At 41.3% G+C, this 25787-nt stretch overlaps 2 protein-coding genes across 8 annotated transcripts in view; one reads left to right on the forward strand and one right to left on the reverse strand.

Annotated features, from left to right (window-relative positions):
• The window catches only part of LOC116052560 (serine/threonine-protein phosphatase 2A 55 kDa regulatory subunit B gamma isoform), a 36095-nt gene extending 25688 nt beyond the window's left edge, over positions 1–10407 (forward strand). For 4 of the 6 annotated variants that reach the window (XM_031303336.2, XM_036002621.1, XM_036002626.1 and 1 more), the window contains 5 exons: positions 1–134; positions 2769–2938; positions 6440–6531; positions 8377–8744; positions 8796–10407. The exon at positions 1–134 is cut by the window's left edge and continues 31 nt beyond it. In XM_031303336.2, coding sequence (XP_031159196.1) covers positions 1–134; positions 2769–2938; positions 6440–6531; positions 8377–8671 — 691 coding nt within the window. In that variant the 3' untranslated portion in view covers positions 8672–8744; positions 8796–10407. Of the gene's footprint in view, positions 135–2768; positions 2939–6439; positions 6532–8376; positions 8745–8787 lie in introns of all 6 variants that reach the window. The other 2 variants (XM_031303339.2, XM_036002622.1) reach the window with 2 other exon arrangements.
• Positions 10408–12110: 1703 nt separating this feature from the next.
• Positions 12111–20227, reverse strand: wfs1b (Wolfram syndrome 1b (wolframin)). Of its 2 annotated transcripts, none has more exons than XM_036002628.1 (11): positions 20010–20227; positions 18601–18996; positions 17371–17441; positions 17000–17144; positions 16672–16845; positions 16143–16223; positions 15802–15959; positions 15274–15510; positions 14965–15083; positions 13033–14608; positions 12111–12984 (listed from the first exon to the last, which is right to left on the reverse strand). In XM_036002628.1, the coding sequence occupies exons 2-10, from the start codon at positions 18992–18994 to the stop codon at positions 13063–13065; spliced, it is 2925 nt and encodes a 974-aa protein (XP_035858521.1). In that variant the 5' UTR covers positions 18995–18996; positions 20010–20227; the 3' UTR covers positions 12111–12984; positions 13033–13062. The 2 variants fall into 2 exon arrangements, with proteins under 2 accessions (XP_035858521.1, XP_031159262.2); XM_031303402.2 differs by having other exon boundaries at positions 20181–20209.
• Positions 20228–25787: the final 5560 nt, after the last annotated feature.

The raw sequence follows: 25787 nt of genomic DNA on the forward strand, positions 1-25787 counted from the left end.
GGATCTGACAGAGGTGATCACAGCGGCTGAGTTTCACCCCCACCACTGTAACTTGTTTGTCTATAGCAGCAGCAAAGGCACCCTGCGCCTCTGTGACATGAGAGAAGCAGCGCTGTGCGACAAACACTCCAAATGTGAGTAAACCTGCTCAGAGCTGGGATGGAGACATATGACAACATTGTGTTTTACTGGTAGTTTTGCATGTTTTGGCTTATAAACTACAAATCAGAAACTTAATTCTACTGCTGAAGATTTTTCGAAGCATAAACTAAGTTTTTAGATTAATGTCCTCCTTTTCAGGCATAACACATTCCATATACAGTTCATGGTTTTAGCTTATATTATCTTATGTACAGACACCCATAGTTCCCAGATGATGGATCCTTTGGTGATTTTTCCTCTAGCACCACCATGAGATTTGCATTTGTTATTTTGAGTGAAATATCTCATCAACTATTGGATGGATTGACAAATTTCCTACACACATTCATGTCCCCCTGCAGGACTATTTGTAATCAATTTGAGGATCCCATCACTTTTCATTTAACTTGGTTAAAATCAACTTGCATAGACTTGACGATACTTAATTCATCATAGTGGATTATCATTATTAGTTTGCTTTTTTTATGAGTGGTTATGTAGTTAAGAACAGGGACTATCTTCTGTAGTGGTGGTTTGACACTTAACACTGTGTATTCAATGTCTAATGTTGATGAACTGAAACCTGCATCAGCTATGTTCATTTATTGGAATGTAAATGATCCTAAATCAAAAGTGTAAGAAGTTTGATTTCCTTACAATTTAGGAGCACAATGTGTCTCCTTTGGAACATCTTGTCATCATTTAATAATATTTCTTTCCACTGCAGGTCAATTATTATAGAACAAGGTTAGTTTACCCATAAATCTGTTGTACTTAAGGGACAACAATTCAAGTCATGGCACTTTCTCTCATACTTAAAGGTCCCATGGCATGAAAATTTCACTTTATGAGGTTTTTTAACATTAATGTGAGTTCCCCTAGCCTGCCTATGGTCCCCCATTGGCTAGAATTGGCGATAGATGTAAACCAAGCCCTGGGTATCCTGCTCTGCCTTTGGGAAAATGAAAGCTCAGATGGCTGATCTGGAATCTCCTCCTTATGACCTCATAAGGGGAAAGGTTACCTCCCCTTTCTCTGCTTTGCCTGCCCAGAAAATTTGGCCCGCCCATGAGAAAGAGAGACCATCATGGTGTCAGTACCCGATCCGTACCACCTGTAAGATCCGTTCTGCGCATGCGCATAATTCAGCGCATGCGCAGAAACTCATGTGTTTTACGACACTGCCTGATCAGTTCTACGCTTGCGCGAACACCGGCAAACTTCACAGCTCTATGCACGCATTGGCGTAAGGATGTTTGGACATTTCTGGTTACCAGAAGAAAACATTAGACAGTGACAGTAGACCGTTATGATGGCAGAGATGAAGTTTACAAGGTGTTTGCTGGAGTTGCCTAAAGTATCTGTTAAGGATATACGAAGCAGCACTTTCTAACGTCAAAAATCGCAGATAAAGGGTTCTGAACCAAACACTACACAATCAGACATGTTTCAGCAGGAATGTGACCTGGAATTGGGGAGAATTTAACAACATTGCCAGCTAAGATGACATGTTTACTACCGTTAGCATGTAGCTACTATAGTGTTTACTGCCGTTAGCATATAGCTACTATAGTGGTATACAACAGTGGTGGCTGGAAGAGCTGTCATCCCGTCTTCAAAAGGACACTTATGTACGTTTACACTTCATCGCATTAATAATAGACAGTCTATGGTTATTAGTCAAGATGAAGTATTAAAAGTAAAAACATTAACATAAACAACACAACAACGATGTCGCTACACGGCTTTAGATCAGTCTCGATTGTTTGTAGTTATGACTATTGTATAATAAAGATTTAATTCAAAAGTTGTGATGTTTGGTCGTAAAGTGTTTCAACGCATGCGTGGTACAAATCGCACAGGGACACTGTTAGTTTTCTACTACGTAATTATGTGCATGCGCAGAACGGATCTTACAGGCGGTACGGATCGGGTACTGACACCTGGCTTGAAAACAAGTGAAGCATGGCAGTTGGTCAAGGCCACACCCTCACCCTCCACCTTGCCCCCCCTCTCTCCTCCTCAATAGCATTTAAAGCTACAGACACAGAAATGGCACATCCTAAGTAAAGCTCATTGTGGGACTGGCTCTAGTGGCTGTAATTCTGCACCAAGGCTGAATTTCGGGAAAGAGACTTCAGATACAGTATTAGGGGACCACTAAGGCCTATATAAAAGCATCCAAAAAGCAGCATGTCATAGGACCTTTAAGATGTATGGTTTCCCAACTTTTTTTCTTATTTCTTGTTGTGTACTTCCAAGTTGAAATGGACAGTTTCCCTTGTGTTTTACAGCTCTGTATATCAGTGAACACTGCAAATTGTGTTCAGTGGAACACCACAACTAGTGTCAAGGGATTTCATTTCTGTTATACTCAGTGAGAAATGGCTGCATTTACCAGGTTTCTTTTTATGTAGAAGATATTTCATGTTACTCTTTGAAATGTGCTGTTTATACACAGAAGCATTGCCATAAACTCACACCTGTATGGTCTGTCTGCCTCATAGACTACAGTCAACATATAGACTCATCTGAGAGATTAATTTATCTGTGTACATGAGAAAAAGAGACACATATATCATTATGTGACAGCACTCACCCTCCTCTCCCTCTCCCACCATCTCCAGTGTTCGAGGAGCCCGAGGACCCCAGCGCCCGCTCCTTCTTCTCTGAGATCATCTCCTCTGTGTCGGACGTCAAGTTCAGCCACAGTGGTCGCTACCTGCTTACCAGAGACTACCTGACTGCCAAAGTCTGGGACCTCAACATGGAGAGCAAGCCCCTGGAGACATACCAGGTGTGTGTAAAAATCATCAGTTTAAAATACAAAAAAACATGAGAATGAATGTTTTCTCTCAGGCTCAGCTGCTATGATGAGATTCCTCCTGGCAAGGAGCAAAACAACTCTGGGCAAGGTGAATTGATCAGTAGTCGAGGAAGCATTAACATGTTTTCTTTTGAATCCACTCATCTGTGGAGTCACTTCACTGTTTAATTCTAGCTTCATCAGCTGATTGATAATTCAATAATAGCCAATAGCCTTTATAACCCGACAGTTTTCATTATTACTCTGCTGATACCCTCATGCCAACACCCCTTGCTGCTGCCGCAGAGTCCTGCTTATGTGCATTTTCTTTTCTTCTAAATACTTTTCCTTAAATCCATACACCAAGATCACAAATATCAATTACATAAAAGTACACCCACATGAAGACAAACAAACCAAACACACACACACACACACTGAGATTTGCTGAGAAATGAGCAACATTTCTTTTCGTTCTCTCTTAAAAAAATACATTTTAAATTATGGCAATGTTTTTCATTTTTTATATTATGTACCTGGATTGCAATTCATTTGTCCACATCTGTAATGTTATTTATCTAAACCAAAGGCCAACACAAACATAATCTACTTAACTATACAGGTTCATTAAGGTAATTCGTTCCCTTTAATGTGTAACAGAAATCTTGTCCATATTCCTTTATAATTCTCATTTTTCTTACTTCTTTTACATAACATGTTATTTGATGTTCTAACCAGGTTTTTAAATGATGGAACATTTGGACTCACTGGGCAGTCCAACAAAGCATATCTCACACCTCCAACACATGCTGTCATCAGTCAGTTATTCATGGTGTTCATCCCTTCAGTAATGTTCAAGAGGCTTAAGCCCAGTTCAGACCAAAGATTCGCGACGAGACAAACCCGTTTTAGAACGTCGTAGGGAAAAGTTGCAGCGGTCTGAACCGGCCCGTCTCAGCTCGACTAAAGCCAGCTGATGGTTTCGTTGCGACTCAGCTTGTCAAGTCGCAGAGGCTGTTTCAACAGCCAATAGAAAAGTCAGCTGGTAAAGTCAGCTGTAAACTATAGAAATAAATTGGTCCATAATCCATTTTATTTTTATGTTACAAACAGCTGGTTGAAATGGCAGAGTTTTAGATGGCGCCTCAACGACCGCATGAAAGCTCGGTAACGTTATATGGTCAAGCGAGATAGAGAGACTGAAGAGAGGGAGCGCCCAACGGCGCCCAGAGAAATAAAACGTGTTTTCACCGATTCATCACTAGAAATGCAACTCTAGCAAGCATCTTGCTATCACTTACGTTATCCACATTCATATTTAGATATCAATATTTAGATTAGAAACAAATGATATATTTAGTTACAAAAAGCCTAAAAGTGGGAAGTTAGGACGGAAGTACAAAGAGGCATTGTTATGGAGATGATACACCGTCTCGTCTCGTTGCATTGGTGTGAACTGGCAGGTTTCAGAACGCTGCAGACCGGCTCGTTGCAAGAAGTTGCTTTGTTGCTTGAATCTTTGTTCTGAACTGGGTTTAAGAAATAATCAGTTCCAAACAGCATTGAAGCTGTTCTTGTGGCATGTGGTGGCCCACCACTTTACTAAGACACTGTATGTTGGCCTTTTCTTTAATTTGTCGCACATTGGCTTCTCTGAATCCCATACAACATAGTTTAGATGTTAGTTATGTGGGGGAATTACTGTATTCTTCCAGCACAGTCCAGCCCAGTTTAAGATTCTTTAGGCAGAGTTTCTTCTACCAAACTGTACAGAAGAGCTGTTTGTATTAAAACGTATTTGTGACTGAAATCACTGCTAGGTGACTAACTGTTCCTTTACTGAAAGAGGGCATTGTCATCCTAGAAAAATGAATAATTGGAGACAAAAGTGAATCATTGGAAGACTTTCAGTTGGTTGTCTTTCAGAATCACAGAACCTGCTGATGATTAGAGTTTTCCAAAAACCTTTTAAGGATAATTGGATTGATTACGAGCCAGAGAATGCACTTGTTCTTCTTGCGAGTGCAGAATCACTAGAACCCCTCGCTGTGGCCTAAATGTCTACTTTTGGACTATAATCTGTAGATGCATCAGATTGTGTGTGTGTTGATTGGGTGATGTGTAAGACAAACACACACAGCAAATTATCATTATTGACATGTTGTTGAAAATGTACACATACAAAACTAAGTACTAAGCTGACTAGAATTTCTTTCTATTTTTGCATGCTATCTTTCCAACGTCCACACTCAATTTATATCATGTGTCACTTCTAAGTGTTTACAATAGGCCACACCAGCTTCTGTTTATACATTCATGTGCAGTAGACATATTTATCAACTCCTTTTTTCAGTGTGTGTTTAGTATTCCTGCCATGGGCGTGTGTGTGTGTGTGTGTGTGTGTGTGTGTGCTTGTGTGTGTCTGCCTGACTGTGTGAGGGCCTATGAGGCAGCCAGAAGTGGGAGGCCAAGACGCACTGGAGCTATTTATAGTCCGCCTAGCCTCCACTCATCAAGTGAAACGGCAAGGAGGGAAACCTTACACAGCACCCTACACCTAGATCTGCAATGCAGCACGGAGAGGGAGGAATAGGGCGGAAGGAGGGAGAAGAGGGGTGAGGATTTGGGAGAGAATGTGAGGATAGTGTGATGACAGGAGGAGAGAAGAATGGGCTAAACTGCTCTTATTTTGGTAAATTTGCACTCTTATTCCTCCTGGAACATGAACAATGCACACACACAAATCCATGGGGGATGAGGCACTAACTGTACTCTGAATCATGCAGACTGGAAAAAATGACTTCAGCTGACACTGTATCATTTCACCCCGAGCAAAAAGACCCATAGGGGGGAACAAAAATGTCACCTGGTTTGATGTACAACCGTGAGCCGACCTTAGCTTGACCATTTATTGATTGCTAGGCGACTGTTGACTGCTGACTTTATGCAGAATGTGAAAATAGGGGGCTTAATGCAGAGCACGGCGGCTGGAGGAAGGTGTAGATTTCAACCCCTTGCATCACAGTGCTGACACAGGCATGTGCAATTAAAGCACAAGGGAAAAGAGTTATTAGTCCGTGAGTGAGTGTGTATGTGTGTGTGTTCACACATGTGTCTCTAGTATTGTGCCCTTGGTGGGTTTGGATGTTAATAGGTTTACTGATATGGAAAAGGAGTTTAGATTAAAATGTACTCCTGGCCCTCGTATTGCTGAGGGCTGGTGTTGTTTCTCATTAGAGTTGCCTTCAGGGAGGTTTGTGTTACAACTTGCCCACATTTAATGTGTTTTGTCTGTGCTGAGCTTTGTATGTGTGTGTGTGTGTGTGTGTGTGTGTGTGTGTGTGTGTGTGTGTGTGTGTCTTCTGCTCACGCTATTTATAGTTTACATCGAGAGTCAATTCCTTGGGAGTGAAGCAGCTGTGCTCGACTCACTTTTAATCATATCTGTGTGTGTGTGTGTGTGTGTGTGTGTGTGTGTGTGTATTCCTCCAGGTTCACGATTACCTTCGCAGCAAGTTGTGTTCCCTTTACGAAAACGACTGCATCTTTGATAAGTTTGAGTGTGCCTGGAACGGCTCGGACAGGTACCTGAAGTGTCTGGAAGTGTTTTTGTGTTTCTATACTTAATGACAACTAAATGTCCCAAGATGAGAACATGCAAAACTGGTGCTGTTATATATTTTCTGGAGTGGTTTATAAGTTAATAAATGGGTTTGCAGTTGAAAGGTCAGTTTATCCAATTTCAGTCAGGAACAGTCTCGTCAGAGATTTAACCATTTATTGCAACGAATGGAAATACAGTTATGCTTGGCGCTGATGGCTCCGCTCTTGATAATGCTCCCTGGACCAGCCAAGCAGCATGCTAAACTGAAACAGGAAGAGCTATGCAGAAACCAAGGGGGTAAGCCTCGCTCCACAACGCGTACCTCCTATGGCACCATTTTGATGCTAACATGCCATCACCCGCCGTTAGTATTCCATTGACTGCCATTCATTTTGACGTCACTTTGACAGCGAATAACTTTATGAAGCGTTTAAAGACTTTATTTGTCCATTGTTTATTTCTAAAGAAACACGACAATGTATAAAAGGCTCCATTACCTTGTATCTCACATTATGGCTCCGTAGCAGACATTTTTGTAAAAATAGGCTAACGATTGTGTCATAACCACGGGACTTACTGTCGCATAGTAGAGGAATTACCGTATAGTACAGGAGAAGCTCGCAGGCAGTTTCGACTTACATTAGCTGTTTAAGTTTAATTACTAATGTTAACTAGCATTTTAGTTAGCAATAATTAGCCTGTGTCCATGTTATCTCCTTACATATACCTACGCTCTCCGTCTCTGCAAGATTCGGAATGATTGAAATTTCTCTTGGCACAGCTACCAGAAGACTTCCAACTTTCAGACAGGTTGCTCACGTCACATCTACGTAATCAAGCTCAGTTGGAGGCTGCGCAGTAACGCTCAGCGCTCACCGGAAAAGTGCTTCTAATAGTCTTCACTGGTCTCCGTCCAGAGCAACGGGATCTGTTGGTCCATTTTATATATGTCTATGGCAGAAACCTCCCTGGGTATAAAAGAGTGAACCAAAAGAAAGACATTGAAAACCATTTTAAACTTTGAGTCATGTTAGGACTATGAACTAGGAAGGTGGAGGTTGGCGTGGTGGAGGCAAAACTTAGCCAGCAGCAGCAGCCGTGAGTGAAGCAGCGTCAGTGCAGCAGGGATCAGTGAGGAGGCACAGTCATATTTAAAAGAACCACCTTGATGTGAGAATGGCTGTGATTGGTGTGTGTCTGATAGGAATTATAATTCAATCTAGGTTAATTGTTGAAAAAAAGCACATTACATTTGAAAATTTGAGTCCTGGTTTCTCTGGATAATGCAAAGACTTTACTGGGAACAACTTACATAGGAACTATTTATTCTAAAAAGTAGTCCCAGTAAAAACTGTTGACACCATTTTCCTCCTGGATTATCCAGCGTAACCAGGAAATTGTTTTTGAAAATACAAGTTACTTTTGAGTTTTAAAAGTCATTTTTAATGATAAGTACATTTACTCAAATTCTTAATTTATATTATTTACTTTATGCTACTTTATACTTCTATTCAACTACAAGTCACTACCTTTTACTGCACTGCATTTATTTAACAGCCATACTAGTTAGTTTTAATTTATCTTATATAAAATATGATGCATTGTTACAGATTACTTAACAGTACACAAAGCAGTTTGGGGGGGGGGGGTCTTTTTGTAATATGGAGAAAGTGATCCTTTACGTTTAGGCATGTAGTGGACGGTTAGGGTTAGTTTGGGAAGTTAATGAAGTCAAAAAAAGCTCTTACGAGTTTACCACTGTAGAGGGATAAGAGAATAAAAGTCTCCACATTGTAGTTACTGATCCTTTCTCTCCTCTTCTCAGTGTGATCATGACCGGAGCTTACAACAACTTCTTCCGCATGTTCGACCGGAACACCAAACGCGACGTGACCCTGGAGGCGTCGAGGGAGAGCAGCAAACCCAGGGCTGTCCTGAAGCCGCGGAGGGTTTGTGCCGCTGGGGGAAAGCGCCGAAAGGACGACATCAGCGTGGACAGCCTGGACTTCACCAAGAAGATCCTCCACACTGCCTGGCACCCGAATGAGAACATCATCGCCATCGCCGCCACCAACAACCTGTACATCTTCCAGGACAAGCTCAACTCTGAGATGCATTAATAAAGGGATGTCAACAGTGAAACAAGTTTACACCTGAACACACAGCTATGCCAGAATGTACACAGTTACGGACATACACACACAGGAATATGCCTAACGCGCACGCACGCACGCACACACACACACACACACACACACACACACACACCTCTAGGTCTACTCTTTGACACACTCCCTCACCTCCTCCCCCCCAGCCTCCCAGAACTGAAAGGACCTAGAAAGGGCTAGAAAAGGGAACAGGCTGGATTACGCAATGGATTATGGATTGCAAAATTGTCCGAACTGTGGATTTCCTGATTGTTAAACTCTGGATTGGGCTTGATGGTGTGTTGATTGCTACAGCTCAGCTTCTGAGGGGATAACACCCCCCCCAGACTGGAGAGATGTTTACATAATTGTCATTTCTTTTTCTTTTTTTGTTGTTCAGGCTCTTTTGCTTTCTCCACCACCTCCTCCGCCTCCTCTCCTTTCTGTATTTGTGTGCTCGAGCAAAGCCTATTCTTATCCCTTGCCCACTGTTTTGTGTAACGAAAACCCTTCGTGGTTGTCAACCAGCGGCACTGACCGAAAATGGGGCATTTATGTAACTTATTGTTTGTTTGATTTCAGATCAGCTACCGCATCATCTGTTTTTTTGTAACTTCTTGTTAAATGATGTTAATGATGGTGATTATGATGAGAGTGACTATTTAAAATGATATGTGTGATGTGCAAGAATGAATTCAGGACCCTACCCTTAACCCAAGTGCACCCAGACGCCTCAGAGCTCCACTGGACCGTGTTCAGTGAGGTAAAACATTTACAGTCCTGCAGATAGAAGCAGGAGTTCCACCATGGCCTAATATGAGGACACACACTCATATCTGCTCCACACAGTGTGTTTCAGTCATAAATGTACTCTCTGGTTCTGCTTCTGGTCTAGGGCTACGTCGTGTGCTACTTTGTCGTTAAATACAACTCAAATGAAGCAACAACAACAAAAAACAATTAAAAAATGAACTAAATAATCTCAACAATCGAGCAAAAAGATGCTGCATGTAAAACCAATTTAGCCTAGGTGTTTATAAATTGACTGACTGACTTGGCTGCCTTCTTATCCATTTAGACTCAGCTGTACAAAGGCTTCAGGGGCCCCGGGGCCCCATGCAGCACGAGTAACCATAGATGGCCGAGCTCTCCCACCTTTATTTGTGTCTGTGGACACGGAAGCATGTTTACCAGTGTTCGGTTCATACACTTACATGTACATTGTGAATGAAGCCTTCCAAGAATCAGTTTCTACTCGACTGAAACTACGAACCAAGAATATTGGGGAATGTTTTCATTAATGTTGTTCTCTAAAAGAAAAAAAGATCTAAGGGCCTAAATGGTGTCTGTATATATCAACTCTGTTTTTGACATGTATGAGGTTTTGTTTTTTTAACATTCTTAAACAGACTGGACTTGATCATCTGTATCGATGATTGCCTCCAAATATACAGAGAGATGGTACCTAAATCTCCTCAGCCTTCCTCACTGATTACTTTACTGGTGTGCAGAAGCTTATTTTTAGAGAACAGTTTATTTTATTTATTCTTTTTTGTGTCAATTTCACTCCACCACGTCCTGACCAGACTAATGTTGATTCACATATTTTTGTGTTAATGTATGTTGATGACAAAATTGTCAAATGGACAGTTATAAATAATGTTAATATGTTTTTTTCTGAATAAAGATTTCAACGAAATTGCATCCAATGAGCGTACATCTGTGATTTTTTTTATTGCTATGTAATTATATAAGATAGTAATTGCCAGTACCATTATGGAAATGTGCACACTTTATTGCTTCAATTTATATGGGCCTATAAAGGGCCATCATTACAGGCTGACACTAATGAAGTGATGTGGTCTGAGCTGAGGCACCACCTAGTGTCTTCACAAACGTATGGCATTTGAGTTTGCACACACATCTTTCTCCTGCTACACTGACAGGCTTTCACCAATATTTTTTTTCTTTATTTAGTCTGTTCCTCTTGTACTTTACATGCCATATACCATACTGAATAAATCGTTATTTACAAATGTATTTTTTTTTTTAAGATTATTTTTTGTGGCTTTTCCCTTTATTATATAGTGACAGTGGAGCCGAACGCTCTTACTGGGTGAGCTAGAGGCCACCCCTACAAATGTAATCTTGCTAGTATCTGATCACTCTTGTTCCCGAATCACATTCACATACTTTTTTTTCACAGCAGGAATAGCACAGGTGAAACCAATCACATTAAACCTGCAATTGATTTCGTGGCCACTTGGAGGCAGCGGAAACAAGTTGTCACAGCGGATATTCTGACACATTACATTAACAATCATGCAAGATGCAATCACAAATCTTTACAGTTGTGTAGTTGAGATCCAAATAAAGGCAGAGTTCGAAGATGGGTGTGGTCCGAGCAAGCACACCGGAAGTAGAGGTGTAGGAAGTAGGGCATTTGCTCTAGAGGATGGATACCCAAACCGAGCTTGTCAGACCCGACGGTACCCAACGGGCCGGACCGGGTTAGGAAAGATATTTAGAAATTATGTTCGGGTTCGGGTCCGGCTCGGTCACATCAGCGTGATAAGGCATTGAACATTTTAAAATGTGTTTTAAAATGTGTCGGGCTTGGACATAAATATCTTAATGCCTGTTGGGCTCGGGCCGGGTTCGGTTACTGCTCTGTCGGACGCGGGCCGGGCTCGGACAGAAAAATGCGGCCCGATCTGCACTCTAGTTTGATCCCAGCACTTGCTTTGTCTGGATCAACAATAGTACATTTCCAACCAAACTCCGTTCCCTTCGGGAAACAACAAAAAACTTCGAGCTAGCAAGCTACATGCTGAAAATGGCATGTTTTGAAGATTTGGATCATGCGACAAGGTAGGCCTGCTTGACTCTTTCGGGGAATAACTATTGTAAACATTTACAAATAATGTTTACAGCATTTACTATCTAACTGGGACATTTTGGAACCGATTGCTGTCAACTAAGTACACACGGCGATACACTGGTAAGAGCAAATTACTTTTAACCATGTATGCAGCTAATTTAAACAACTCACATTACCGTATTGTGTCAACAGTTAACTTCATTTAATATAGTATGAGGCGTTTTCTTTTGCGCTGGGCAAATGTTCCACCAAAACAAGTTCCTTCCACAGACCATTTTGCAGAGCCACCGTCTCTACATCTGGAGCTTAGCGCCGCCCAAGACGATTGTGATTGGTTTAAAGAAATGCAAACAACCCAGTGTTTTTTTCTCCTATCCTGGAATGTATATGTGGTGTAGCCAGACCTTACTCCGCAACGCTGTAGAGAGAGGTCTGGCAATGCCAGACTAGCACTTGTTTATAAAGGCAGGGCTAAAAGCATTGCTTCATACCTTTTAGAATGTTGTATTAAAAATGAATATAATGCAGTTAATGTTGAATAAAAAAACAGCAACAAGCTAATGTTTTTAATGATGTTTATGTGTCACAGTATAGAAAACAGTAGTGACATCCTAACTTAAAACACATCACTCAGAGACTGCAAATAGTCATTACATCTCTGCACAGCAGAGAAATATGAGAGAATAGAGAAGGGAGAGAAACTTGGATAACTGCTCTATAATAAATACAAGCGCAGATGCAGCCGATCTTTTTAAAGGTTAAGGATTAGAGACATGATTTAGTCTATTCTCTTTCATTTTTTTAACAAGAGACAGTTTTATAAGGCACTTGTAAATAATCTCCCAATACGACATACAGCACATATACTGTCTACTGTTAAATGATTAAAGCTTGACAGCAAAGGAAACCCCACAAATGATCAGCATTACAAACCTTTTTCTTCTATAACTTGTAGGCAACAGACACAAGAATAAGTACAGTTCAACAAGGGAACTGTAAAAATGTAAATACTGATGATTTTGGCTACAAATTTTTGATAAATGTTCATAAAAATGGGTTCAGCAGACGTAGGCTAGTGTTTGAACAATGATTTCATCATTATTAACAGACTGCTGAGCACAAGTGCAGCTTAAATCGGATGAAATGCACAACAGACCACAGCTAAGGAGGTTCAGATCGTGTTTTTCTTACTTTAGTGTACTTCAGTAAATTACTTATTCTAAAAACATTAGTTTGTGTTTCTCCCCTTTGTATATTTAATTTCGTTATTATTGTGTGTTCTCACACATTTTGGCTCAAAAGCTATAAGAACGCAAACAAACACTCGCACAAGTCCAGATTTACCAGAGGACTAATACCACTCATGTCGCAGTACGTGTCCACCCTCTTAACAGTGTTAAGAAGAGTGATGTGCAATCATTAATGTTCGTCAACTGGTATTATCGTACATCTTATTTCTCCCAGAGGTGTGTTTGCCAGATCTCTACCCCCCCTCATGTGTCACAGTCTCTGCTTTAGTCTCTGACTGTTGCTCTAGCTGAGCGGTAAGGAAGGGCTTGAAGAAGAAGTCAAAACCAAACTGCAGGGCACTCTGAACCGTGCGCCTCCAGTCGTGTTCAATCTTGTACTGCCTGCTGCTGGGCAATCGGGCATCGCCGCAAGACATGCAGTGAATGGCTTTCAGTTCAAACACGGGCCATTTGGAGCCTAAATGACCCTCCAGTATGGTGCTGAACTCCACCAGGCTCCCTGTTTTTAAGTATAAAAGCATAGACTTGAACTCATTACTAGCCCGCAGAACTATGTCCTTAGTCGCATCTTCGTCCTCTATGATTGTCCCGTTCTTGGTCTTCCTCTCCAGCGGCATGCCCATTGTGACTTCGAATTTGTATCGATCAAAGCGTTTGATGTGACATTCGTGCTTGGCCAGTTTTTTAAGTTTACAGAGGGGATCTTCTGGAGGAGGAGCGGGGGCAGGCAGAGGCTGGGGCTCAGCCGTGACGTTTTTCACCTCCTCACACAGAGGATACGGCTCACCATACAGGCACCGCATCCAGTTCCCCATAAATACAGGCAGCAGGTTGACAACCGACTGCGGCCCATTCTCAATTTCGGTCACGCGGACATATTTGAAGCGTCCAGTCCAGGTGACACGATGTCCCTCGAGATGAGAGCAGAGAATCTGAGTTTGGGCCATGTTGGCCTCTTTCCAGGCCAGAGGGCCGCAGAGGCTGCTGTACTCGGGCCACGTCAGGGTGGAGTTATAAACCTTCATGCCTTCAGACCTGTAGACGTACATCCAGCAGAAGAGCACCACCGCACTGAGCCAAACTAGGATGAGCTTCACGATGCTGCTCCGTGACAAAGACCGAAAAACCGCGATAGGGTTGAGGCTGAAGCGAGTCCAAAGCCTCAACACTACTGGCACGAAGCAAATTGTCAAGGTAACCACCATCTTGGTCACCTCCAGGGCGAGAAACCACTGCAGTAACTGGATGATGAGCATTGCAGCCAGGCCCAGTGAGAGTATAGGAAGGGCAAACAGGAAGAGGAAGTAGCCAACGCAGGTGCGGATGAGTCCTATTGCAGTAGCGTTATTAAGGAACACCAAGCTGAGCTCACACCAGGTGAAGCAAACCAGGTAGGGCACCAGGCACAGGTAGCTGCCCTTGTAGCCTCTCAGCTGGGCCATACGAAAGAGCAGATAGAAAAGGTGTCCATATAGCAGACATGGCACCCCCAGGTTCAATGCCACCATGTCCCCTAAAGGCACAGTGATGAACGTCATCCCAAAGACCCGGAGGAACCAGGGGAGGGAGTCTGGCAGGAGGTGGGTGAGGGAGCACGCTCCGGAGAGGACCTCTGTGAGAAGGGCTTTACGAGCAAACAGCTGAGCAGAGGCTTGAAGGCTGAGGAAGGCGGTGACGGTGAAGAAGAGAGCGACAGCAGCCAACTCTGAGCAGGGGATCCAGGATTTATCAGCAACAGGGAAAGAGAAAACCACAAAGATCACCGAGAGCAGGAAGTACCTGGAACACAAAGATACAGGATCTATTCATTTTGCTGCAGAAGCATTTTTTGTTAAATTTGCACAATATTTGTATTTATCATCTTGATTTCATTCATTTTAATTTACATCTTTTCTACTTCTGTGTTACAGTTCTCTTCTTTAAAACAAATGAGCCTAAACTGAAGCAGAAACTGCATGATTGTATCTACAAGACCATGTCAAGTCTTAATCCTAAATGGAAATGTTATAGTCAAACTCATAAAACCTGAACAAAACCAAACTTTATAGTTTCAATCAAAACAGAGTAAACAATAAAAGGAAAGTAATGGAAAGAACATGTTGTCCATATGGCTTCATGTGAATAGATGTTCTTACAGATAAGGCTCCAAGTGTGTCCATCCAAAGTTGGTCTCAGCCTGCTCCAGATCAAGACCAGGTTCAAAGTGAGTCAGCAGGTCTGTCAGGGCCCGGAAGTTTTCCCATGCTTTTGAATTCTGTAGAAAAATATGCAGATTAATTTGTTTACTTTTACCTCCTCAAATCTGTACTCTAGTACACAAATCTAAAGGAAGTCCTCTGCTAAAAAAAAAAAAAAAAAAGCTTCCATTTACACAGATTGAATAAGAAAACAATACAACTGAGCTCTATACAAAGTGTACACCTTCAACAGGAGCCATCACTAACCTGAAACACCCGCAGTGTGCAGATGACCATGGAGAAGAATGAGAGGTAGAAGACCAGCAGAGGGATGAGGAAGATGAAGAACTCGATTGTGAGGTTGGAGATGATGAAGAAGAAGATAAGCGCGTTGACGTGGTGCGTGGGGATCAGGGTGCTGAGCCACTGCATGCCGGCCCGTGACGCCCAGTCGATGAGGTGCTCCTTGATCTCCAGCAGAGCGAACAGAGGGAACTTCAGCATCTGGGGGGGGGGGGGACAACAAGAACAAAGGACTTTAGTTATTTAGAGAGCTGAAACAAAAATTAATCAGAAACCAGTTTGCTGATTGTCAAATATCAAACAAAATGCCAAATATTCGCTGGTTGCAATGTGAGAATTTGATGCTTTTCTTTGTCATTTATGATAGTAAAGTAACAATGAAGTCTCAATAAGCAAAACACATTTCTGAGTGGAGGGGGACCTCAAACACATAGAGAGCATAGAGCCTAATGGACAGCAGTCACATCCTTACACATTCTGAGAGCTTCCTACCTTTTGGTGTAAGGGCAATTCATCTGGATTCTTCACTACTACATCATCGTCATCATCATCATCACCTCCTGCTGTATTCATGACTGGTGAAGGTGCAACACCCTGAGCGTACTTCTTAGTCATCTCAACAAAGTCGTCAAGACCCACGTGGCATCTGGCTACAAAGACATACAGAAGACATACGTTACAAGCACATTTAAATCTGAAAGTTCCTTTTTCCCTATTGTAGCTGTGATTTCATCTCTTAAAACTTGAATACACAAAAATAATGTATTTACTCCCCCCTTAGGCAAGAGGAATAAACGTTGCCGTTGTTTTTTTTTTTTTTAAACCACACACACCTTCACTGGTGACCATATTCTCCAGGACTCTCCTCTGTTTCTTGGCAGAGCTGTTTAGTGGGCCTGGGGACACTGGTTTGCCTGTAAATGGAGGGTAAAACAAATCTCCTTAACATGCAACTAGTCTGTATTTTTTACCTCTTTAAAACAATCTGCAGCATGTTGAGTATACTATTATTACTAAAATTACTAAAAAAGCTCTTTATCAAGATGAATTGTAGATGAGAATTTGTTGTTTGTGTGTGGTGCGTGTGTGTATGTGTATGTTTGTACGTGTATATACATATATGTATGTGTGTATATGTATATATTTGTATTCATGTATTTCTCCGAATGATTTGTATATGCGACAGGAAGATGTTTGTTAAATAAGTAAATTTGTGGTGTCTTGTAATCCCATGTGGGATGGGCCAAAATGTTTGGCATGACACAGAAATAAAACATAACTAACTAACTACACAATTGTTTTAATAAGCAACAAAACTGTACAACGGCAGTGTGTTAAATTACAATACACCTCCTCCCGTACCCGGCTCTGTGTGGACGTGTTCAACGTTCTCGAGCATCTCAGATACAGCCACCGACTTCTTCCTCTCTGGGTTCAGCTTCCAGTACATTAGCAGAGCTGCTTTCCTGACTCCTCTCTCAAAGCGCGTCTCCGTACACAACTTCTTTACCTCCTCAAAGTTCTCCAGAGTGATGCCTGAAAGAAAGAACACGTGTGCACCCTGATGACGGACAACTATTCTCAGCATCAGTTAAAGGGTAGTCTAACCAATTCATAACACCAAACCAATGACCCAACAATATTTTGCTAATAGCCATAGATTGAGGGTAGCAGTGGGAGATGTTGGTACCTTTTCTGGAGGCTAAGCACTGCTGCAGCTGTTTGACGGCGTCCTTGCGGCCTTGTTTAGCAGCCTGGACTAGCCAAGTGACCGCTGTACAGTTGTTCAACTCCTCATCTCTTTCTTCTGCCAGCGCCAGAAAGTAAAGACCCATCTGGACGGACACACACACACACACACACACACACACACACACACACACACACACACACCTCTTAGACTTGCGAGGCAAGCATTTCTGTGACTTTGTGACTGATGATCTGTTTTCCCATCAAATGTCCCTCTAAAATAACATGTATCATTATTTGGCTGATCTGTTCTGTGCCCACCATATGGTCATTAAGGTCAATAGTATTTGCAATATGTTCATCGACACTGACCTTGATCTGTGCTTTAGCATCTCCTGACTTTGCTCTCTCCTCCCAATCCTCAAGACTGACCTCTTCTGGCTCTTTTGAAGGAAACAGAGAATTATTTATAAACAAATCCAACAAAATGCCTGATTGCGTAACATTTGTGGTCGTTGATTTAGTAAAGTACCTCTTCTGTAGACAGGTGGATAACACAAAGGGACAATTAATTCAATATGTATTTCTTCTTGTGGGATGTAAAGATTTGAACTGAACATGAAAAAGTTATGTCTTTGGTCCCAGTTGCAGCTGTTCTTGACACGGAAAGTGTATTTGTACAGCACCTTTCAACAACATGAAGACAAGATATAAAAAACCAGACAAACTAAACTTGCGCGCCTAAGACACACACCCACAAACATGTCTTCCTGACCCAGCTGTCTAATTACGACACAGTCAGGCGAAAGCAGAGCGTCCAAGTTACTGAAACTGCTGACCCAGCTGTTTCCATTTCAAGCTGTGTCTACAACGAATAAACAATACGACTGTGAGAACACTTTACCTTAAACTAAATCATTTATTTTTCATGCCTATAGCCTGAAGTTGAAGGAAAAACTGAGATTTTAACTTCATTTCTTCAGGTGACTAAAGTATAATCACAGTATTTTTTTCACTCTTCTTTGGTTTTAAAATACTCTGCATATGGAAACAGTCCAGATCGTTGTGCCAGTCAGTGGCATGAGTGATCCTCGGCCGAAACCCTAAAATAACAGCAACTGCTAGCTTCCCTGATGTAACGCACACGCTTACACAGTGATGCCATCTGTCTCCCAATTTTACTTTCATTTGCTACATTATGATTACCTAAACAACTGGACACATGGTGCATGGCATGTATTTTTTTTAGAGTGCGAGTCCAAACTGTGGTCCAAATTAAATGACTGAGGTGTTAGATTTCACACGTTCCAGTAATACTCCATATTTACATATCTAGACGTCACCGCAAAGCCATGCAACAATTTAAAATGTGATATTCCCAGTGCAGCTAACAGATCTCACACTAACGACCACGAGTTGAAATGGTCTGAAAAGACGGGGATGAGACTGAATGTCTATGGTTGTCATGGAGACACTGCAGTACACACAGTAAACTGGGAGGGTTGCCTGCACTGATTGGTGGAGAAGAGGAGAGTGAGACAGTGAAGAAAAGGTTTTGTAATAAAAAGTGTAAAAGGTCAAAGCTCAGAGTTTGAGTCTCACCTGGTTCTGGTGTGGGAGGAGGCTGTGGAGCCATGGCAGCAGCTCCAGAAGCTGTAGATCCAGTCGGGCGAGTCTGCGTAGAGGCTGCATTAAGCTGAGATCTGCCCACCTGAGAGGGGCTCCTGATGGGCTGGTGGACAGGGGAGGCAGGCGGTGTGGACAGAGAGGAAGAACGGGAGGAAAGACCAGGAGAAGTCCGAGGGGAGGCGATGGAGGGAGAAGGTGACGGTGTAGTTAGAGGTTTTGGCATGGTGAGTTTAGGTTTAGGGCGTTCGGAGGTTGGTGCGGTCGTGGTAGAAGATGAGCTGGAAGAAGAAAGGCCTGGCCTCAGGATGGAGGGAGATGAGGGGCTGGGTTTTGGGGTGGCTGGGTTGCCGGTCAGCGACGGATCCATGGCTGAAAATCCCATCAGACAACAAATCAGTCAAAAAGAAAACTCTAGGGTTTAAGCACATGTTCAAGAGGAGAGGGTATGAAGGAGAAGGGAGGGACAGCTGTTGCGAAACAGCCTTTCCTCTTTTCATTTCAATATGCCCCATCCACAAACCAGTCACTAAACCGCCTCACCAAAAAACTGTAGGTCATTGAAATAATATGGATAAATCAAAGTATTACATTTTGTGTGAGGATATTGTATTGATACACCAATGCCAAGTAGTGAAGGAAAAATGCCATACAAAAAATTATGAATTTTATGAGTGTTTTAAGTCCAAGTAGCTGCAATTTGCAAAAAAGAAAGCAAGACCAAGATGAGAAAACTAGAGTTTGTAATATTAAATACAAGCTGCAAGGTCTTTCTGATGGAAACACGACTTAATGTAAAGATAATAAACGTACAGCTTCAGCGTTAACACAATACTACGTGCCAGCAGATTTTCATTCTAACTCAACAAGTGATAGCAGATGAGTCATTAGGCTGGAGAAGTGTTTGCTTGAACAGTACTGACCTGCAGAATTATCTGCCTCCACATAGCTGAGTATTGACCTGTGCTGACTTTACAGCCCAATTTCTTTTTACTTAACGGTTAATCCTTACTAAAAGTTTGAGTTTAGTTTAGTAAAGCTGTGTAAAACCTTTTGGCATGTGGTCTGCAGTCTATTTTAGACATATGAAGTGAGCCCTGAGCAGCTATATTGAGAAGGTGACATATCCTTAGGGGAACACCCCCATGGCCAGCAAGAAGAGGCTCCAATGAAACTGATTTAACCTGTGGAGTGGACATGCAAAAATCCTAATTTAGCTACAGTTTATACACGTTTTCTACAAATGTAATGCACGTGTTTATACAGCGCCACAGTCATCGTGTAATTCACCGACAAAATAGCTGACAGTGACAGATGTAGCAGGTAGCTAAAATAACCGGTGGTTTTGTTGCTAATATGCTAACATGTCAGTACTGTCCGCTCACCTTTCCCACGAACACACCAGTTTATTTGAAATCTTCCAAGTTAAATGGACTCGAGAAATATCTCAGTTTCTTTGCTATTCAGTGTCCCAAGTCATTCTTCCCTTTCGCTTTTGTAAAATCAGCCTGTCCGCTGGCTCTTTGTGGTCAAACTCAAAAAAACACACAACGTACAGGAAAGTCTGCTGTCAGCTGCTCCACTTGGCGTCCACGCCCACTTCGTATTCTGCGTTTTGTGATTCGACAAAGCTGAGGACTCCCCTTTTTTTTTTTTTTTTTTAAGTAAATTTGATTGGCTGTAAAGGTAGGAAGTTAAAATAAATTATCTCAGCCAAGAGCAATCAACCGTCGATATGCCTTATTTAGCGTTTTGCTGAATACAATGTAATATCTTGAACAGTAAAGCTGATTGGACATATAACACCCGTTTAAATGTGTTGAATTCTAAAACATGTTTATATTTATATTTAATTGAGATTGAAGCTTTTTAACGTCTGATTTGTTTTAAATCGGCTTTGTTTTCTGCAACAACGTAATACAAGTTTTCTACCAGGAGATGGCAGTACACGACATGTTTTACAGTAATTTACAAACGTGGATATATATTAAAAGAATTCATATTTTTCTTGAATATTTCACAATCTTTAAAATTACATAAACGAAAATCTAATTTAAAAAAGTAACCTGCCAATCTATATATTTTGTTGTTGTCTTTTTTTTCCTTTTTATTTCCGTAAGCTTTGTGCAGTCCATGTTCTATTATTGTGTATTAATATATTTATGATAAATGTAATATAGAATTACACTGCATTTTAGTCAATGAGGTTTAGAGTAAAATAAGCAGTAACATTTTAAAGCCAAGTTGGCTGTGGGAACATAGTATTAGCACATTTATTTGTCATTTAAGAATTTAAATTGGTCTAAAAGGGTTACGGTGCTGGAACCTATGATTCCATGTAATTTGGTTTTCTTTAGGACAACTATGTTTAATCACATCCAAACTCTGCAGTATGATTTGCTCATAGAGTACAGGCAAATGCAGTTCAAGTTATTTATTCAGCAAAACAAACTAAAAACTATGACAGCCTGTCTCTAAATCTGTGATTTGGGTGTAATATTTCTGCCAGTTCTACTCTGTGACAACAATATAGGCCTATTTATTGTGTCCAAACATAAGGGTATGTAACGATGCTCGGGAGTATAGCTTGTTGCACGCATAGGCCTACATGTACAATGCAACCTACCATAAGGAGCACGAGAAAAAAGAAAGGACAGGAAAACATTATTAAAAGAGGGGGACCCAGGCGAAAAAGGAAGGAGAGCAGACAAGGATTTACAAAGAGAGTAAACAAACGGGCTCGGGAACAGGAGTGAGATTAAGTTTTAGTCTGGGAATGAGGGTATAGATACCACATTGTGGGAAAATGAGGAAATGGGGGCAGTAATTGCTTAACTGCAGCTGCATTGAAGCAGTTATGTAAATGGCTCTCGATTAGTAGATTAACACAATCCAGTTGAGGGGATAAGCATGACCCTTATACTGGTTTTGGTCTTTCACATGCACACCTTCAATCTATATTAGGCACTCTGTCTTTTAAATGGACTTAGACACACATGCATTCACAGACGCAATTCCCATTTAAATTAGGCAAAGCAGCTCAAACAAGCTTTTTGTAATAATGAGCTTGTTATGAGTCCAAATATTTTGATTATGCAAATCTCCAACTAGCTGCAGGTTTGGACCGTGATGTCTTTACTTAAACATTGAAACAAGCTGGTCTTTTTACTTCAGTCTGCTTGTTTTCTTTCTCCATATCCTCTCAAAGTAGTCATGCCTTATTCTACAGCTCAAGTGATGGAGACTTTCCCATCATCTTTTCTAATATATCTCACAAGCCTACTATGTCATTTACACTCATTAAAACACAACATAATAGAGAGGTTTGAGTCAACCCTTGTTATACAGTGCAGGCCTCACCCACGGTCTCACCCGGCATTACCAATGACTCTAACAGAAAGAGAGACCTGAGGAGGTATGGTCAGTAACCATAGCAACCAAAAGGGTTATGTGAGAACCAACATTGACTGCAGTGAAGATGAGTATTTCCATCACAAATGCAACTCAGTAGCTATTGTGACCTTAAAAGTTTCTCTCTGCAGGCAAATGGGATGTAATGCTGGATGGACGTTAGCCAGCTGCTACTTTGGTCAAATTCCTTCTAATCAAACAAACTATGTATTCTATAGATATGATACCAGCTGGTTTATGTTATGCTACTGATATAAGAACAGACAACCTGTTATTTACAATCAGCTTCATATTTCACTTTGAAACATTGAACATGAACCATCTTTTATACAAGCCTGTTAACTCTTAAATGCTTAAATCAATGGCACTTCCTACACACTTTTTAAATGGGGAAAACCTCAACTTCCTGTGGGTTATGTCCCTTCTTCAGCTGCCAGCCCTCTACGTATTGATCTGTAGCTATTTTTAGGCCTGTGTGGAAAAGAAGAAGCAGAGAAAGAGGAAAATAAGTAAAAGAAAAGATGAAGAATATGAATAACTGTATGCATAGTGGCCTTTGGTCCCAACCGTTTAGGTCTGGGATCATGTTAATTTTGAAATGTGTTGTATTTTGTCTTAAAGGGGTTCTCCGGAGATTTAATATTGCAGTATATTTAATATTGGGTTTTTTAATTGTCAAAATTGAAGGAGCAGAGGTCAAGATATCCTGATTTTAGACTCTAGTAGGCCAACCCAGTCTCACGGCAGTTCGTGAAATGGTCACGTTATTTAATCTATTGATTCGTGTACACGGACAGGTTTAAGTCATTTTTTTTTGTGGTGGTCAGCACGTTATTTAAACTAATGTATTTCAATGGGAAGCATCTTTCGTGATCACAGCATGACTACGGTAGCGAGTAGTATGAAAGGACGAAAATCCATGCAGGGAGATTGGTTGGGGTGTTTGGATAGGTCAAACAACACAGGACTTTCACCCCGGAGACCGGGGATCGTGTCCCGCGTGTGGTGTTTCATTACCCCGTTGTTCTTTTCCTAAACTCAACCGTCCCATTGTTGTTGCACGTCCCCCAGAGACCGCGGATCGTGTCCCGGCGTGTGTTCTTTCCCCTTTCTTCTTTTCCTAAACCCAACCTCCATATAGATGCTTCCCATTACGTGCTGACCACCACGAAAAAAAACGACATAAACATTTCCGTGTACACGAATCAATAGATTAAAAATAACGTGACCATTTCACGAACTGCCGACCGTGTTGCAACTGTAGGCCTGTGGTCAAGCTCCAGAAATGCTGGATCCTACATCCCTCATAATGCAACTCAACAGTGTCTTTTATTAAACTCTAATTGCCCTGCCTCTTAAATGTCCACCCCAGAGCCACAGAATACATCTTGGACATAGCACTCCATTTGACGAGTAAACTGAACTTCAAAATTGGTGGAATGCCCTTTAATAAGATATTAAAACAAAGGAAAACATCCTTTCAGTTAAGTCCTAAAAATGGCACAAACCAGGGATGGAAATCATTACATTTTTTGTGTAATGTGGCTCACAATACTTGCAGTCACGTAATCACTATATTATTATGATGACGTTATGGTGACAAATGGAACATTTTACAATACATTGTTTATCTATATTTCAGGCCACTGGAACTACACTGTAATTCTAATACAGCTCTATAAATCTCCTTGTTGAGTCATACTAATTGTACTGTGGCTACATTATACAACTTGTATTATGATTCTGGGTGTAGGCAGTCATAGTGTATTTAGACAGCAAAGTACTAGACTGTCTAATGGAACATTTAACAACATTTCCAATAAACACATCATAGCTTAACCAGAAGGTCAGAAACAAAGAAGAATCTGTGTCACTAAATGCTTTACAAACCAAAAAACACAGGGTTGTCATCTTGTTATGTTTGTTATGAATTAAGGTTTTTGGGGATGCACCATGGAACATCAGGCTCAGATTTTTTTAGTGACTAACAGTGGTGACTCATGTCCGGAAACCCTAATTACCTACATATGAAAGTTTTACGTCACCACAAGCACTCCAGACTGGGGGCTTGGGGTTACACTGTGGAAAATAAGTCAGTTTGGTGACTGGCTTCAGAAATGGATGCAAAAGTGTCTAATGTTTTTTATCTATATGCTCAAAATAAATGTTGTATAGACAGAACATTAGCTAGATATTTTCCTCATTTGATCCTCTGGCCCCCTCTGAATACCAAAGGCGGGCTCTAAAAGCTATAATAAGTTTAATCTGCCAGCAGTCATGAATATGTTAAGCTTATTATGGACAGCTCTCATGGATATTCAGAAAACCTAAGATGATTATGTTAAGTTAATAAAAACAGTGACTCCTGTTACTCATAACTGGGCCGAAGAGATGGAAATAGGCTGACTGAGTAGAGATTGTTTCTTTCTTCCCATGAACAAAAATCTGTGATTAAGATGCTTGTATAACTTGACCATTCAGTGTAGTCAGTAAGCTTTCTCTATGAAGCATATAACAGACTCAGAATGCGTTTTACCTATACCTACCGTCACATTTAAACTATCACTTAACTATCACCAATATTATCACCTGAATCTTATAACACCTCAGGTTGTTCTCTTATCACAAGATATCACAAGGCCTAATCACAAGGTTATTGTGACGTCAAACAAAATAAAGTTTCTTTCTTCCTTTTTCTGTGAAATCTCCTGTTCAGAGAGAGCATGATGCAAATACAGAAGACCCACTAAATGCCATGCTGCGGAGAACAGTAAAGATACCTCAGGCAAAAACAATTAATAGAAACACTCATTACCGCTCTCTGACACACATTCACTCTCTGAATCAATCTTTCACCAAAACAAAGCAGGACACACATCCCTCCCTCTCCTCATCTCTCTCTGCCTGCAAACACAATGTTTTTTCACTTTATCTCTCCATCTGGGTGTCTGTTTGCTGGCCTCAGCAGGAACCTGAATGGAGTGCAGCTTAATACTCCAAACCCACCCTCTTTGCTTCTGCTTCACCTTACTCAAAAATGTTCCATACATATGAAAAGCACAAGCCTATACCTGGAAAAATGCCCACTGGGACTCCAATTCTGGATGAGTGAGTGACCACTGCAGGAGAGGACATGATGTAGACAATTGAAACTAATCCATGACTGTGTGCTCTTCTTCCTCTACTTCCTGGCCTACGTTGCCCTGCAGCAATGGGCTGCATATGCTGCATCTATGAAAGCTGTGATGATGTGTGTGTGTGGTGCTACTTGTGAATGGCAGACGGGCAGACGCGCAGTGTGGAGAGGCAGGCAGCTGTGCGTGCAGTAATGCATCCTCCAGAATCTGGGTCACACTCACACCACTTTCATATTCAGTCAGATTTTTTTACCCAGTTTTATGATTTGACGAGTCATATTGTCCTAGATGAATATACCGAATTAGAAGGCCTGCGCTACCTGTAATTGAAGTTTTCAGTTACAATGCATCACAGTTACACAGAAGAAGAATATATACACAGTGAGTTTTTTTTATTAATGATGATGATGCTGATGCTGATGCTGATGATGTTTATCCTTTAATAACCTTTAAATATGATTTAGAACAATGATGGCTGGCAATAGTGGTTCTTATTTGGCCTAAAATATATTGGTAGCCTAATCATCATCATCACCTCATCTTCAAAGTGTACACAGCACATCGGGTACAAAACAAGTACACAATACAAGATAAAGGAGTGCAGATAGCATATTC

The sequence above is a fragment of the Sander lucioperca genome, chromosome 1, assembly GCF_008315115.2.
Source record: "Sander lucioperca isolate FBNREF2018 chromosome 1, SLUC_FBN_1.2, whole genome shotgun sequence".
Lineage (NCBI taxonomy): Eukaryota > Metazoa > Chordata > Actinopteri > Perciformes > Percidae > Sander > Sander lucioperca.